General features: G+C 34.4%; 1 protein-coding gene across 2 annotated transcripts in view; it reads left to right on the top strand.

The window, feature by feature from the left end:
• Positions 1-17,639, top strand: part of LOC150077833 (oxidation resistance protein 1A-like) — a 374,929-nt gene that overhangs the window by 332,805 nt on the left and 24,485 nt on the right. For both annotated transcript variants that reach the window (XM_090384259.1, XM_090384258.1), the window contains exons 12-13: positions 9,111-9,221; positions 14,058-14,210. In XM_090384259.1, coding sequence (XP_090240385.1) covers positions 9,111-9,221; positions 14,058-14,210 — 264 coding nt within the window. The remainder of the gene's footprint in view (positions 1-9,110; positions 9,222-14,057; positions 14,211-17,639) is intronic.

Below are 17,639 nucleotides of genomic sequence, written 5' to 3'. Positions count from 1 at the left end.
CTGCATCACATATGCAATGGTTTGGACACATGAAGAGAATCAACTCAACAAAACAGGGTACAAGAAGAATGTTTGAGATGAAAATGGACAAGAAGAGGTTGAGAGGAAGACTCCGGAAAAGATAGAGAGATCAGATTCAGGAAACTAAGGGAATTGAATGGGAGAGAACAACTGAAAATAAGATTTGGGAAGATATAAAAAGATGGAAGGCTTTGATTCATCTGACCCAACCCTTGGTTGGAACAGAAAGGAAGATACATTGGCAGTGGTTTTGTTCTCTTTGAGGATGTTTTCAATCCATCTCAGCTTAGATATCCTTAGATGCAGTGCTTGTGTATGATTAAAGCTTAATTTTCATCAGATTTTAAGCTAAGATTATATTGGTAAGGATTATAAAACTGTGATTATGATTAGGTTATGGTTCTTGAATCTTTAGAAACTTATTTAGCCTTCAAGGTGCATAGGAGTTTGCTTATGCACCTTGAGGACTTTTTTGATTTTCACCCCAGTTCATCAAAAATGGTACCATTACAGAAAGTAATTGATATTAATACTAATACTGTTCATATTAATACTGTTCTCAATTAAGAATTGATTTTAACGTTAGCAAAATAAAATTGATCTAGCAAATGGAAAAGTACTTAAATGTGATTTGCATTTTGAAGTACTCAAACAAACAAAAGTTTCCTCTTGTATGAGCTTTTGTACAATTACAAAAATTCAAGAACTGTCAAAGTAAAAATAGTTTTTGCTAAATTTTAAAATTATCAGCCAGCCACATGGTGGAATACTTTTTCCATAAGCAATTTTTATATTTAATTTTAAATAATTTTTATAAAGAAACCATTTATAAATTGGGGATAAATATCCATTTAGGGGAAGTGCATATCAAGTCCAGTTGAAGTGTATGTATGCATACTTAGTCAGCTGACTAAGTATGCATACATACACTTCAACTGGATTCTTATCTTAGTTCACTTTTTGTTAGAAAGTAGGCTGAAATTCTATAGGAATTAATGATGAAACACTACACTATATTGTGCAATTTACAGTAGTTTCATTTTTAAAAATGGCAGAATTTTTGTTGCCAGTTCTTAAAATATAAAACTTATTCTACTTACCTTAATCATCACTAAAAATAGAACTGACACTTGGTGTTTGGCAAACCACCAAAGTCTCCTACTGAACAAAACTGAGCAAATTCCATTTATAGTAGTAAATGGGATTCAATCAACACTGTTTTGCTGTGCCATGTGGGCTGTAAGAAAGCTGTGGTCATTTTCAGTTCTTTATAAAGCTGTAACTTATGTAACACATGGTGAGAAGGTATAACTGCCTGATGCAAAAAAAAAAGTTCCTGTTTAAAAAGTTCTTAGTTTCATGTATTACCAGTAGAGTTCAAATGTATGATCTGTAAGCTTTGTATATTATTATTGACTTAAGATGTTTTTGTATACTTGTAATTGTCATTTTAAATTATGCAATCTAATAAATTATAAAGATTATTTTTTTTACCTATACAGGTTTGTTTAGGAATTCATTAATATTCATAATTATATTTAAATCTACTAAAAGAAAAAAAATTGTTAAAATATTAATGTTGATGTACTGCCTAAATGGCTATACTAAACCATCGTAGTGTACAGAGAAGGTATGTTATAGTTTAATGAATTTTAGATTTCAAACAATTGTTTAAAATTGTTAAGGGAAATATATAGAGGTTGGGGTGGGGTATTATACACTATTTTTAACTAATAGATATTATCGACAGTTTTTTGAATTTGAACTGTCAGACTTCTGTTATAACTTAAAGTTGGAGATCAGTAACCTAATTTCTACAGGCAATTGGGAAAAAAGAAGTGAGGGACTTGGCTTTGTTTTCCTTAACATAGTATCAAGAGACTAAAAAGATATGTTGTAACTTTTATATAATAAATTCTACATAATGACACTTGAGAAAAAAAATTCAGCTTTATAAAGCATTTAAACTGGTACATGTCAAACAAATAATTAATGGATTGATGCACTTCTGCTTCAGATTATATAAGTATGTGAATAGTACTGAATTGATGCTACCTACAGTTAAATTCAGGTGGAACAATTGCAAGGTTCATGCCATTATATTAAGAATCCAGTATTAATCTGTTTAAAGATCCCATCCCAACCACATGTGCAATTATCCATACTATTAATCTTCTTTCATCTGCAGGATTTTTGTGTAGGTTGTTTGAGAAGTGGAGGGATGACACACACACACACACACACACACACACACACACACACACACACACACACACACACACACACACACACACTCTGTTCGGAATCATTTCTTTTTTTCTTAATTTTAAATTTTTTTTATTATTATTATTAAAATAGGGGCCACCATGTTTACCAATTTTTATTAAAATATTTTCTATTATGTATAAAAATCAAAAACTTGAGTTCTATTTAAGAAATTTGAAATATTCCAGAAAAGTGTTAAAGACTCCTCAATGTGATAGAACATTGTAGAAGATTCCTGTACATTGTAAATGATTCTAGAAAGTGAGAGTATTGTTTCAATATTATTGAAGATTGTAGATGATTCTAGAGTGTCTTACAATAATATAAATAGAGGAGAAATGCTATAACTTAAAATTGAACAGCTGTCATTCAGAAAGGGTTTTGTGATTAACATGGCAAGGAAAAAGTGCTATTATTAGTCTGTATGAAGAAAGTTATTCAATGAGAAGTATTGGCAAAAAACTGTTTCATTTAATGCATGGCATTTGTGGATTGTGAAAAGGCATTTGACTCCATAAAGCATAATGCAATGTTTTGTGCACTGGAAAGACAAGGCATAGATACCCATACATCAGGATTTTGAAGAAAATGTATGAGAAAGTGACCTTCATTAGACTAGAAAAAGACAGCAAATTTAAAATTAAGAAAGGAGTTCGACAAGGAGACACTATCTCTGAAGCTGTTTACTGCTCCCCTTTAGGAAGCTTTCAGAAGTTTAGACTGGTCACAGAAAGGAGTCAGTGTGAATGGAGGGTACCTAAACTATTTATGATTTGCAGATGACATTGTGATCATAAACCGTTATCCCAGCGAAGAATTAGAGGAAAATCTTAATCAGTTATGCAAAGTTAGTAAGGATTTCAAACTAAAGATGAATATGGTTAAAACAAAAGTAATGATGACCAAGAGTGCCACAGGAAGGTATATAATCATTGAAGGAACAGAAATTGAAAAGGTGGATTCATATACTTATCTTTGCAAGTCATTAGCTGTAATAATGATAAATGGCTAGAAGTAAAGAGAAGGATAAATTTTGGATGGATAGTATTCAGGAGCAATATCCCAGTTTGTCTGAAATGTAAAATAATGAACCAATGTATATTCCCCACAATGACTTATGGAAGTGAAACTTGGGCGCTCACCAAAAGAATGGAAGGGAAGCTTAGAACTACACAGCAAAGAATGGAACAAAATTATATTGGGAATCACTGTTGGTTAAGAAGAGAAACACATGAATAAGGCACTAAACTCAAGTAAAGAACTAAAATGAACTTGGGCAAACTAAAATGAACTTGGGCAGGACAAATAGCTCGAAGACATGACAAGAGATGGATTGAAAATAACAGAATGGTATCCAAGAGGAGCTAAAAGAAAACCAGGAAGTCCACAACAGAGATGGACAGATGAAATTCAAGAGTTAGTGGGCAGAAAGTGGATGTCCATTGCACAAAACAGAAGGAACTGGAAAGTTGGTGGAGAGGCCTTCATTCTGCAATAGATTGAAAGTGGTTGAGGATGATGATTTTAAAATTAATCATCATCCTTACTGTTTTAAAGTTAATTAATTTAAAGGAGTACAAAGTACCATTCAACAATTCAAGGAGACTGGCAGTTTAAAGGACAAACCATGATCAGGATGACAGTGCATAACAATGGAAGAAAAGACCATAACACTGTCTAAACATGATTGACTTACTAAGCCTGGAATCAGAGCAGAGTTCAGTAAGAACAGACCTGTGTCCACATCCACTTTAAGACTGTCTTAAACAAGCAGGACTTCATGGTCATGTACTGATCTGAAAAAACCCTACTGAACACAGAAAACAGAATTTAATTGTTAGCTAGGCTAAAAGCCATCAACATTGAACAATTGAAGGGTGAAAATGGTGCCACATTGTTTAGAACCTACAGTCAAGATCTGGGGTTGCTTCTGATTTTCTGCAGTGGGTGACACTGTTAGAATTGGAGGAATTTTAAGAAAAGGCTATAAAAACTTTCTTGAACATAATGCAAAATCCTCTGGACTTATAAACTTTTTGGAAGAATTTTATCAACATGACAATGACCTGAAACTCAGTTCTAAGCTGTGCAGGGACTTTCTAGCAACTAAACAACAGGAGGGAGTATTGCAAATTATGGTGTAGCCATCTCAATTGCCTGACTTAAACTCAGCATTTATGGGGATCATCTGGACTGTCAAGTCCATTAAGTCTGCCTATATTCCCAAAATTTATGGGGAACCTTGTAAATTGCTTGGAATAATGTTAGTAAAGGCCACTGTTATAAAATTAATTGCCAGAATTTCACATCTGTGTAAAGCAGTGATAAAAATCTCCTGGAGGATATTTTGATGAAAAATCAATATAGTTAGTTATTAATATTAATCATTTAAATTTTTTTTGCTGTACATTTTATAATAATTAATATAAAAATATCTTAAATACCTTGTGTTGTATTTTTATGTTAAAACTTGTCATTACTTTCAACAAATTAATAAAAACTTATTGCTGTGATTCCAAGCTCTTAGGTGGGAGTATATATCCACATTATATATCATCTCTTTGAGTTAAATCGCCTTAAAATAAATTAATTTAATAGAAAAAAAAAACATCATGGTTAACAAACACTAAATGCTTAATTCATTAAATTTTCATTCAGTCTTTTTGTATTTCCTGAATATTATAATCACTCTATATAAGTTAGTCAAAAGTCAACTAGTATACTTTGCCTTCACTACCCATAAGTTGTACTATTCTACTGCATGCTCAATAACCTTTCATTTTTGGGATTATTATAAAAAATGTAAAATAAAATGTATACCTAATTTATTAAATTGTCACTGAATTGGCAGTTTTGATTTAGCATTATTAGAGGCATGTGATGTGAGAAAGCAAGTTTATATAGCATCAGCCAAAAAAACCCATTTCACCCACCCATTCAATCCAAATATTTGTCTAGTTCTGGCTTGAACTTATTTAAGTTGTTGACCTCCACTACAACAGATGAAGTTTGTTCCAGCTATCAGCCACCTGCTGGCAGAATTTCTGCACATCTATTCTGCAATTCTTTCCTCAATTTGAATTTTTCCCCTCAGGCAAGCAATCTGAGCAAGAGGTAGAATCCCATTAGCATTGAGCTTGCTCAAGCCATTCATGGTCATATACAACTCAATAATTATTAGAGCTATATGGTGCAAGGAAGCCTGAGGCTTATGCTGAGAGAGAGAGAGAGAGAGAGAGAGAGAGAGAGAGAGAGAGAGAGAGAGAGAGAGAGATCCAGCTCAGGACCCTGGGTGTGCCAAGCCCATACTCACCACTTGTGAGCCCCTGGGGTTATTAGATCACCTTGCATGTGCCTAGTCTCCAGAAGCTGCAATTTTCAGAACTGAAGCCTTTCTTGGTAACGCTAACCTTTTGTTCCACTCACCAATCTCATTGCCCTTCTCTGTACTCGTTCCAGCAGCTCTACATCATTTCCTAAAATGAGGCCTCCAGACCTGTATATAGTACTCAAGGTGTGGCCTGACCATTGCCTTATACAAGGGAATAATCATCCCTGCTAGCAAAATTCCTGTATATCATTGACAAGACACCATGAACAACTCTTGCAGCCTGTCTGCACTGCTCAGAAAACTTCATATCTGACTGTACAATTACTCCCAGGTCTTTTTCATTCTCAACTACCCTGACACAGTACTGCACAGTTTATATGTTACTCTCTGGTTACTGCTACCCATATGCAGTACTTTACATTTGTCAATGTTAAACTTCAGTTGCCACCTCAACCCATCTGCTCAACTTTTTCAGATCCTGTTGCAGTTGCATACCATCATTACTGTCATTAACAACCCTGCCAACCTTCATATCATCTGCAAACTTAGACATTTTACCCTGATATACCTTTATCAGTATCATTGATGAATACCAAAAACAGCAATAAGTCCAGCACCGAATCCTCAGCAACTCCACTAATAACATTAGTCCACGAAGAGCAGTTTCCATTGATAACCACTGTCTTATCCCACTCAACCATTGTTTTATCCATTGTAGCAACTTTCCCTTAATGCTATACTGCTCCAATTTGTATAGTAGTCTTCCATGTGACAGTATCAAAAGCTTCCCTAAAATCCAAGTATGTGATATCAAAATTGTTTTTTGCATCCAGTTCCTTTGTGATCAGTGTCTAATCAAATTGGTCAGACAAGACTTCCCCTTAACAAACCCATTATTTGTCCCTCTTTGATCCTCCTTTAATATAACTGGATAGATTCCATCCACCCCAGTTGCCTTTCTTATATTTATCTTCAACAATTTCTCCTCCACTTTGCTCTCAATTATTACAAAATCATTTAGCTCCCTGTTACAGTTTGATAAACTTCTGACATTCTCCTCCCTTAAGTCCTGAACCATCAATATCAAGTGGACCAATCTGATTCATCCCTTTCCTTCTAGAAGTCTAAGATGTCTTTATTTTCTTTCTTTGCATCCTTTGTCTGAGATTTCTCATTTGCCTTCGCTTGCTTGTCCTCCTTTGTGACTTTGATTGCAGACTAGTTTATATCTACCATAGGCTTCTGTCTCCTGATAATATATATGCATCCTGTGCACCTTTTTTCTCTGCCACTAGTCTCATTAGTTCATCTGACATCCATTTAGGCTTAAACCTTGAACAGTATTTCTTTGTTATGAAAAGCCTTGTAGCTTCCAATATTAATTTCTTAAATGCTTCCCATTTAGAATTTGCAGTTGGTAACATAATCAGTCGGTCCCACTGTATGGAATTTAAACTGTCTGAGACCACCTTTGTGAAAACAAAAACCTTCCCTTTACCCCTGATGGTAGTTACATCTTTCACTTTAATTAGTTTCTTAATGCATGAATAATCACTGCTGATAATCAGATCCAGAATATTACTCCCTCTGGTTGCCCCTTGAACATGCTGGTGCTATGTAAAGCAATCATCCATTGAATCTACAGAAGTCTTGCTAATGTGTGCAAGTGATCAATCCCCAAGTTCCAGTCATAAGACAATCTGATTTACTGGCCCACTATTTCTCTGTACAGTTGTTCATTGTTCTCATCAGAGTCATTAGGTGTATAACACTCCTACTCTCAATTTTGTTTTTCCAGTGCTTATGTCACACCAAACTGACTCAACATTGCACTATCCACCCATGTCTACTGGATGCACTTCCTTAGATTTACTTTCTTAACTAATAGCATGACCCCTCCATTTTTATCCTTTCTGCACACAGTGTGCTGCCCAAATTCCAATTCTGCATTCCTTATATCTGTGTGACACCACACCTCTTGATATTCCAACTATATCTGCCTTTGATGTCAGCGCCTCCACGGGCAGGAGCAGCAGTGCATAGCACATGCTTCTTGATTAGACCGGGGTTTGAGCCCGTGACTACCAAATACGGAGGATGCAGAAAGGTCAGGGAATGACCACCGCATATCCCCAGAGCAATATGGCCTTAGCTGCTAATGTGCCTAAAAAAAATAACATAACAGCCTTTGATGTCTTGACCAGCACTAAATTCATCAACTTTTTTTTTTACTTTTTCATGCATTGGTGTACATGCGAGGTTCCCATCTGGTGAGTTTGGGCTTGGCACACCCAGGGTCCTGAGCTGGATATCATCATTCTTCTCTTTCTTGGTGATTCTCTCTCTCTCTCTCTCTCTCTCTCTCTCTCTCTCTCTGGGTAATTCAGAAAATTTTTTTCTGTTTGGCTGGTGCAGCATAAGCCTCAGGCTTCCTTGCACCATATAGCTAATTATAATATGTATACAAGCACCTGTTCTTACTCTTAGTTACCCTAACAGGGCCCATGCATTTTTGTTCCATGACTCCCAACAGTTCTTGAAATCCTCAGTACCTTTCTTTCCATGCTGCTGCTCATTCCAAAAGAAGCAGTGCAAGAATCACTTTCACCTGTGCGTGTGGCTTCTGTTAGTCTGTCAATTCCCCCCCCCCCACAAACTAACAGTTTTATGAACCACCTAACATTGCCTCAGTAGCATCAACAAATATTCTTGCACCTTTTCTATTTAAGCATATCCCATTCCTGTAGAAGCAATCTCTCCTATTAACAAGCACAGACCGGTGCCTCCGTAGCCAGGTGGGAAGGAGCAGCAGTGCATAGCACACGCTTCTTGATTAGACCGGGGTTCGAGCCCGTCACCACCAAATATGGAGGGTGCGGAAAGGTCAGGGAATGAACACCGCATATTCCTGGAGCAATATGGCCTTAGTTGCTAATGCTCCTAAAAACAAAATAACAACAACATAACAGCACAGACCACACTGAGAAAAATTCTATCCCATGAGCCCTGGGGTAGAATTTTCTACGCTAGGGCTCATGGGGTAGAAAAGTACCACATGAATTCTCCAATCATGGGGAAAATTACCCCATGATTTCTCTATTTATTCAACCTTGATAGGTTGAATAAATTTAAGGAGGAACTGGACAGGCATTTGGAGGGAATGGTGGTTTGTTTTTTTTTGGCTGATGCTGGATAAGCTCATACACTTGCTTTCTTGCATCACATGCCACTACTACTTTTATATGAATAAGTAATATTAAATGTGAGAAAAGAGCTTGTGAGGTTTGTGTTTAGGATGATTTTAGCTTTTTTATTAGTGAGATTGATTCAGGTGGAACAATGGCAAGATCCATGCTGTTATTTTATTAATCTGTTTACAGCAATCTAATTTTCTTCTAGAATACATAAATTTTAACAAGTTTAATTAACTGTATTCAAAATATCAGTTAACACTTAAACTTTTGAATAGCATTGTTATTTTTAATTTTTTTAGGTAATTTCAATGAGTGATGCTGATAAGGTTGCTGGTTTGGATCTTTCTGAACTTCCTCTGCCAGATCTGTTGGAAAATTCAGATATTTTAGAAGAGGAACACATGAAGGAGGTAGTAATGGACTATACACACTTTTTTTTTTTTTTTTCTAGTCATTACTTAAGTTGATCTCTCTCTCTCTCTCTCTCTCTCTCTCTCTCTCTCTCTCTCTCTCTCTCACATCAGTTATTACTTTTTCATTGCCAAAATGTGAGTAAATACAGGAACTCCCCGACTTAAGTAATACTAGACTTACGGAAATTTGACTTTACGTAAGGTTTTGCCAGGCGGTGCAAATTTTAAAAAAATCGTGGAAACATATTTTTCAACCCATAGGAATAAATGGAGGTATCATGAAAATATTGTAATGTAAACCCAATAAATTTTTTTTTTTTTTTTTTTGTAATTCGTTCCAAGTCTTTGGAAGTTAAATTTTGCTATATTACTATGCTATTTATCTCTCTAAAAGTCATATTTATGATGGAAATTGCACTACCCTTTCATTGTTATCATATGTTCTGTTCTAAGTTTTGAATGCCTTTGTGATATTTTTCTAAAGCACATTTCTGGAGGTCGTGACCATAAAACAATTTGCACTTTCCGGTTTATTGGGCTTTTCTGTTAGTGCAATCTATTATAAATGGGTAGTAAACCCTATCTTATTGCATTTTCCGTAATACTGATAACTGCAATTGTATGGGTTTTTACGTTATTATGGTGAAATGCATTCTCCTTCACTGAAATCTTCAATCATATAAAAAGAAATTTTCAGAACCTTCTCTTCATTCCTATTTATTTATTACAATTGTGAAAGGAAAGGGACCAATGGAAAGTGCAAGTGCTGGCAGGAAACAAAACAAAATTGATTAAGAAATGAAAATGATTAAGTACAAAGCAGGACAAAGTTCATCTATTGCAAGGGAATTAGGTCTCGTTGCTTCAACAGTGAATACTATTTTAAAGGGCAGTTTGTGTATAAAAGAACATGTCAAAGGATCAACGCACTTAAGATCAACAGTGTCACAAAACACCGTTCAGGTGCTATATCGAAAATGGAACATCTATTAATAATACGGATGGAAAATTATTCAGAAGCGAGTACCCCCGAGTCTAATGACCATCCAAGCAAAAGCATGTAAAAAGCTTTGAAGGATTTGAAAAAGATGAATCATATGACGAGGTTACAGATAAGATTGCAGAAGTTGCAGAGCTACTTCAGTTGGAGATTGCCAAAGATGTGGAGGAGCTAACAGAGGAGGAAGAAGAGAAGGAATTATCTAACGAAGAACTTATTGACTTGCAGGCAGCAATAGTGAAAGAAGAAAATGCTGACAAAGCTCAAGACAAACCAAATGAGGAGTTGAGACGCTGCATCACCAGAGAGATGGCAATGGCGAGGTTTGAGAAGATGGATCCTGACAGTGAATGATTCTTAAAAGTTGAGGAGTAAATGGTATGCTTGCTTGCTACAAAGAAATGTATGATTAAAAGAAAAAAGCCACTGTCCAGTCATCCATTAATGTTCTTTCGTAAGGTTCAGTGGCCGACCCCTTCTAAATCTCCACAGCCCTCAACCTCTGCAGCAGTGTACTTATCAGCTGAAGATGTTGATTCTGGCAGCGATACTCGAGAGGTAAAACTTACTGACATTATGCCTGTTTCCTCTTTTTTGTAATTTTATGATTTCGAAAATTTTTTAAATTGCACGCTTTTGTAATTTTTCCTGCATGAGATAAATTGAATAAATACAGTAAATAATTCTATTTACATGTTCGTTGAATTTTTTTTTTTTTTTTTGATTCAATCAATTCAGTGAGCACAGTTGAGAGTGCTGCACAAGCATGGAAGAATTTCCGACTTACGTAAAATCAGACTTGCGTAGCATTCTGCGGAACGCAACCCTTACGTAAGTTGGAGTTCCTGTATTCATAGGTATATTGGACAAATAAAGTTTTATGGTAAATCACAAACACTTAATTTTGTCTTTCCATTGCCAGTCAGCTAAAAGAATTTTTAATGCAAATTTAATTTCTTTTAAATGTATAAAAGTAAAAAAAAAACTGAAATTGTTAAATGAAGATTATCACATTATAAAATGAAAAACTAAGCATAAAAGGCCCTTTCTTGAAGTTGGTAGTAAGGTATGTGTAAAATTCTTGGCAGTGCTGACTGAATTTGGAAATAAACTTAAATTCAGTCAAAACATTCTGTTGACCCAGAGTGACAACAGTAATGAATTTTAAGAAAAAGTCTGCTTACATTTAAAGTATAAAGAATGACTTGAAGAAATTTTTGAAGCAAAAGTCCAAAAATACTAGTTGAGGCAGTTTGTTTTCTTTTTTTAGATAACTAATCTGAAACTCATTTCAGCTTAGTTATCACAAGGTGATAACTAAGCTGAAATGAGTTTCAGATACTAGGAAAGAAGTAAAATGAAAAATTGAACTGCTGATTTTCATCTCTTCAGAAGAAAGCTAAAGCTATAAGGCACAACAGCAGGCAAAGAAAACCTAGCTTTTTTTAATAAATCCCCCTCTTTTTAAGGCTTTAGGTTGCTCTACTGATCAGCAGTGTTTACTGGCTGTCATGTTATGTCAGCTACAGCTGCTTGGCTCAGCCCCTTGCTGGGTTTAGGAGGATCAAATCCAGGATTTCTTTTTCCACTTTTGTTCCTTGTAGCCACCCCTGAAAAGATGAGCATTGGCACCCAAATTTTTTTTCATTATAATCTTCCCAAATTTTTTTTCATTATAATCTTCCCAAATTTTCATTTCTTTTCTTTTGTATGTTGTACAACTTCTACCAGTACATAATTATGCAAATTTTATTTTATTCTTTCTCTAAATTTACCATTTTCAGCTTGTGAAGCTTTAAGCTGGTAAAGGAGACATATCATTATGGCTGGCATTTTTGGAATTTTTTACTTCTGAAATTTCTTCATCATTTTTTATATATAAGATTGCTTGTATTGATCCACTCAGTAAGATTGATCCACTCATAAAAAAAAAAAATGCAATCAGCTTGACCTTCATGTGATTTTTGACTGCCATGTATTTTTGCCTTTGTGACAAAGTTTTCCATTTTTTTCACTATAGCATGTCCATAAACTAATGGACATTTCTCATATTTCCATTCCTGATTTTTTTTTTTTTTTAATTAAAACAATGTTCATATATTTTTCAAATTGTCATTTTCAGTACACTCAACAAATGAGAAAAACAAATCAACCAGTTGATGCACCAGTATAGTGGAAAGCATCAAATTCATTTTCAAAGTGTGGGGTTAAACTTTGAAAAGTGTGTGAGCAGGCACACATACCAAACTTGGTATGTGTGCCTGCTCAATCTTTTAGCTACTGCTATGCATTCAAGAATTAAAGGATTATTCACTGAAAATTTTTGACCAGATCTTGTGTAGTTTTTATATAGGTTTCATATTGCAGTCTTGTGCTAAAATCAGGCTTTCCCAATAGAAAAAACTAGATACCACCAAGAACCTTTAATTTCTTGTTGGAAGCTTCTACAACTTGTATCCATTCAAACTTCAGATGCCAAATTTGAATGCAAAATGAAATTGGTCCTCAGTGGTATCTCATTAGGGAAACCTAAATTATGACAGCAGATCTACAACTTCCAATTAAAAAAATTTAAAACCCTGAAAAGCTTGATTCTCATTTCTTTAATCTCGGTATTATAAGAAGAAATTAATTTTATGAATGTTCTGATTCATAGCATTAGTAGATATACATTGAAAGAATGTTGAAATCAAATTATTATCTGGATCAGTAATTCATTAAATGAAAAAAGCATTAGTAGAGGCATACAACGTAAGAAAGCAAACTTTTGCAGCATGAGCAAAAAAAAAAACTCCCATTTCACCCCTCCATTCATTCCAAATCCTATCTAGCTTAGCCTAAAATTTATTTAGGCTATCAACTTCCACAACTAAAATGAGGCCTCCAGACCTGTACACAGTACTCTAGGTGTGGCCTGACCATTGCCTTGTATAACTGGGTAATCACTTCCCTGTCCCTGCTATCAAAATTCCTATACATCATTGACAAGACTCCATAACCTTGGACATTAAACCTGATATACCTTCAATATCATTGATAAATATACAAAACAACAATGAACCCAACACTGAACTTTGGGGAACTCCACTAAACATTTGTCCATGAAGAGCAGTGTCCATTGATTACCACTCTGTTGGTTCACACTCAACCATCCCTTTATCCATTGTAGCAACTTGCCCTTAATGCCATACCTCTCCAATTTGTACAGCAGTCTTCCATGTGCAACAGTATCAGAAGGGGTTCCTGAAATCCAAGTATATGATATCAAAATTATTTTTGGCATTGAGTTCCTTTGTGACCACATCATCATATCCAATCAAATTGGTCAGACAAGACTTCTCTTTCTCAAACACATGCTGTCTTAACTATTACTGAAGGCTTGTCTAGATGATTCTGCAATGTAAATAACTTGATATAATATACAATATAATAAAGTATAATTTTGTCCAAATAGCCTTTTTACCATTAAACTCCATGCCACCAAACAAACATGTCACCACAACAGCTTTGTAAAATTGTTATGTAACCTTAACATAGAATTAACTCAAATTCTAGCTTTGCAGGCACCAAGGAATTGGAGAGGAACTCCATGAAATGTTAGACTTGTAGAATCTGTATGTTCATTTAAGTAAAAAATCTCTTGCAAGTCAAGAAACACTTGTTGTAATTAATACTTAATCCTATATTAGAATCCTATACATAATGCCATTCAAAGAAGCTGCATTCTCATAAAACATATCTCTTATATGATATAGTGGTAGAAATTTAATTAGTTATTGAACTTATTGCATAACCCTCCAGAATTTCATAGAATTTAATTTTATTTATTACAGCTTTCCAAGCATCTACCAGCCAGAGCAGTAGGCTATCCATGGACTTTAATCTATAGTACTTCTAAACATGGTTTTAATTTAAAAACGTTGTACAGAAATATGACCATGTATGATACTCCTGTTCTTCTTGTTATTTGTGATACCAATGGAGCTGTAAGTATAAATGTGTGTGAGAAGTGTTATATAACCCTTAATTTCCCACACTTTAAATTGTTTTAGTGGGCTTAAGCGATATTTTATTTATCTTTTTAATAACAAATGGGATGTGTTCAGAGAATAAATCCTAGAAGCTAAGCTTTTTATGTAAACAAAGATTAAGGTTTGACTAAAGTGGATGTCAAATGAACTAAGCATAGTGGCCAAGAAGAAAAATGCACGAGAATGATTAAGTTGTCAGAACCTTACTGTAACTAAATTAATATTAGTATTGGCAAAAAGGATGCAAGGAAGTAAGCTTATACATCAGCCATTAAAAGGAGGGAAAAATTACCCCATGCCTTTGTCCAATCTTTTAGATTTGTATTTCATCTCAGAAAGAGTAGATACCATCAGCAATTTACTTTATGGCTCTTTTAAAGCCTCATGGACTTCAGTTAAATCATCACAGATGCATATTTAAGAGAACTGCAGTTTACAGAACTCCAGTCTTTTCTTTATAATAATAACCTTTTGTTAAGGAATACTCTGTTCTTTCTAAAATTAGGTTTCTAGACCTGTGTACAGTATTCTAGATGTGGGCTAACCATCTCTTTATATAACAGAATAATAAATATCCTCTTTTTCCTGCTGAAAAAAATTCTTGTATATCATTGACAGAATTTTACAAGCTGTTCTAATAGCCTATTTGCACTGCTCAGAGAATTATAAATTTAATTTAAAGGAAGTTCAAACCTTTAAATTTACCCAAATTACTCATTCCCTCAACATTCAGTGAAGTTTGTTCCAACAGTTATTTTCTGGCTGAATGAAGATTTTTGTGCATGTAGTCTGCAACCATCCTTTTTTGATTTAAATTTACATTCCCTTGTGTTTCTTTTCTAAGAAGGGGTAAAAATGTCTTCACAGTTTAGTTTACTCAAGCTTTTAAAAGCTATATATACTTTAATCAGGTCACCACATAGATTCCTAGTTTCCAGAGATGCAAGGAACTTTGTTTCCTTAGATTCAGAGGAAGTTCCAAGGAATTGTTCTATAAATTCTAGTCTGGAAACTAAACATTTGTATGGTGACTCATTTGAAAGCTTTAAAGGAGTTGAATTAAAAAAAAAAAAAAGCTGAAATTATTTATGAAATTATATATACACACACAACTGTTCAGCAGAAATAATAAATTAAATCAACAGGGAGGGAGAAGAAAAGGTAAACAAGACTAAAAATTGTAGCAGAAACTCCAAATAATTTCGAAAATCCAATTAAGAATCCCCTGATTGGATGGTGGACTGATCCTTCAATTGGTTTGCCAGTGCGGAGATTTGTCTAACAATTGAAACGCGGCGATTCCCTGACCATACCGCCAATGCAGAGGATTTGAATAACGGTGATCCTTATGCAGCGAAAAATAAAAATATTAAATTTTTATGTAATTGGTGCTGAAATTAAATGAATTTTTATGATTCTTAATTGGATTTTCTAAATTATTTGGAGTTTCTGCTACAATTTTTAGTCTCGTTACCTTTTATCCCTCCCCCGTTGATTTAATTATGTTTAATTTATTGTTTTTGCTGTGCTATATTGGCATTAGTTTGATTTTATATTTAATGTTAGATATATTTCGGGCATCATGTAGAGGAAGAGTGCATTTTGCTGCCTCTGATGATTGCTTCATTTCTTAATTTTTTACTACCTTTTTTCAACTATTTCATTATTCTAACACACACACATTCTAGTGGTGACATTGTCTCAAATATGCAGTTTAAAATTTAGGAATGTTAAAATATACAGTGTTTATTTTAATCTGAACAAATCTCTTTAAGAGGTTTTTTTTTTTAGATCTATTAAAAAAAAAATTCAGAAAAACATATCAGATTCCTTAAGAGAATGACTTCCAAAATTGTGGGAAGTCTATTCTAATTTTGTTTTTCAGATTTGGTGTTGGATGTGACAATACTGAACTAAATTTGGCATTAAGAGAGAGGCAAATTCACTTATTCTATTTATGTAAGAATATACTCAAACAAAATAAAATGCAGAAATTTGCTCAAAATGGCTCAGAAATATACAGTTTAAAATTCATAAATTTTTTTTCAGCACTAGAATCTGTACATATTGTGGTTTCCCATGCTTTTCTCCAGGATTTGTGGAATGGAGTCCAAAATAGCTTAGTTATCAATCAAGTGTGAAATAATAGCATATGGCTGGTTTGATTAGTATTCAGTGGATCTATTTTATGTAAAAAAAAAAATAAAGTTAGGATATTCGATATTGTAGCAGGAATGAGAACAGTAGGCACAACTTTAAACATTAAAACAAAATAAAATTCTTTTGGTATAATTCTTTAAGTGCCATATCCAACAGTCGTGTCCATCCATCTTTTTCTTTTCCTCAGGATCACATTCTATCTTAGTTTGTATAGGAAAGAGAAATGTATGATTCTAATTGGGGTGTTAGTAATTCCAGATTATTTTATTACTTTAGGCAATAATTATGTAATTTTACATAAAGTTCTCAACAGTGTATGTAGGTTGCCAAGAACAGCACATGTCTGTGATGTACAGGAATTTTGTTACTGAAAACAGTTCATTGCTCTGTTGGTTAATCCACACCTTGAGTACGCGATACAGTTTCTGAAAATTTATTTCAGAAAGAATGTGGATGCGTTGGTAAAGGTGCAGTAGGGTAGTGATTGATGTAAAGAAAGTATCAGAGACTTCATTTTTGTGTATTGCAATGTCTTAAGACTAGATGTCTGTGTGTAAAACAGCAGTATTTAAGGCATTCAAAGGCCTAATTAAATTAAATAATGGGTTGTTTTTTTTCCAAGTGGCACAAACTAAAGGACTTATTTAAATTAATAAAGGATTAGTTGTAGACCAGAGTCATTAACTCTTAAAAAAAAAAAAAAAAAAAACTTAGACTTGCAGAACTAGGGCATATGCGCAAATTTTAGAAAGGGTTGGATGGATGCTTTTATTTTTCTAAAATTGACGAAGAGTAGCTTATTGAACAGAATATTCCAGGATTTTGGCTCTGTAAATAAGTAATATGCAATAGCTGTATTTATAAATGATATTGATGATGGTATATCGGGATTAATGTCCAAGTTTGCAGACGATACAAAGGTTGGCAGGGTTGTCAAGGACACTACTGACACTATGCTGCTGCAACAGGATCTGGAAAGGTTGAGCAGATGGGCTGAGAGGTGGCAAATGAAGTTTAACATTGACAAATGTAAAGTACTACACATGGGAAACAGCAACCCCAGAGCAACGTATCAACTCTGTGGTACAACACTGACAGTGGTAGAGAATGAAAGGGACTTGGGGGTGGTTGTGCAGGCAGATATGAAGTTATCTGACCAGTGCAGACGGGCAGCAAGAGTAGCTCATGGAGTATTGTCAATGATATACAGGAATTTTTCCAGCA

Source organism: Mastigoproctus giganteus, chromosome 11, assembly GCF_048544385.1.
Source record: "Mastigoproctus giganteus isolate SK-2022 chromosome 11, ASM4854438v1, whole genome shotgun sequence".
NCBI lineage: Eukaryota > Metazoa > Arthropoda > Arachnida > Uropygi > Thelyphonidae > Mastigoproctus > Mastigoproctus giganteus.
The sequence above is the reverse complement of the archived record's forward strand: the minus strand, read 5'-3'. Positions and strand labels throughout refer to the sequence as shown.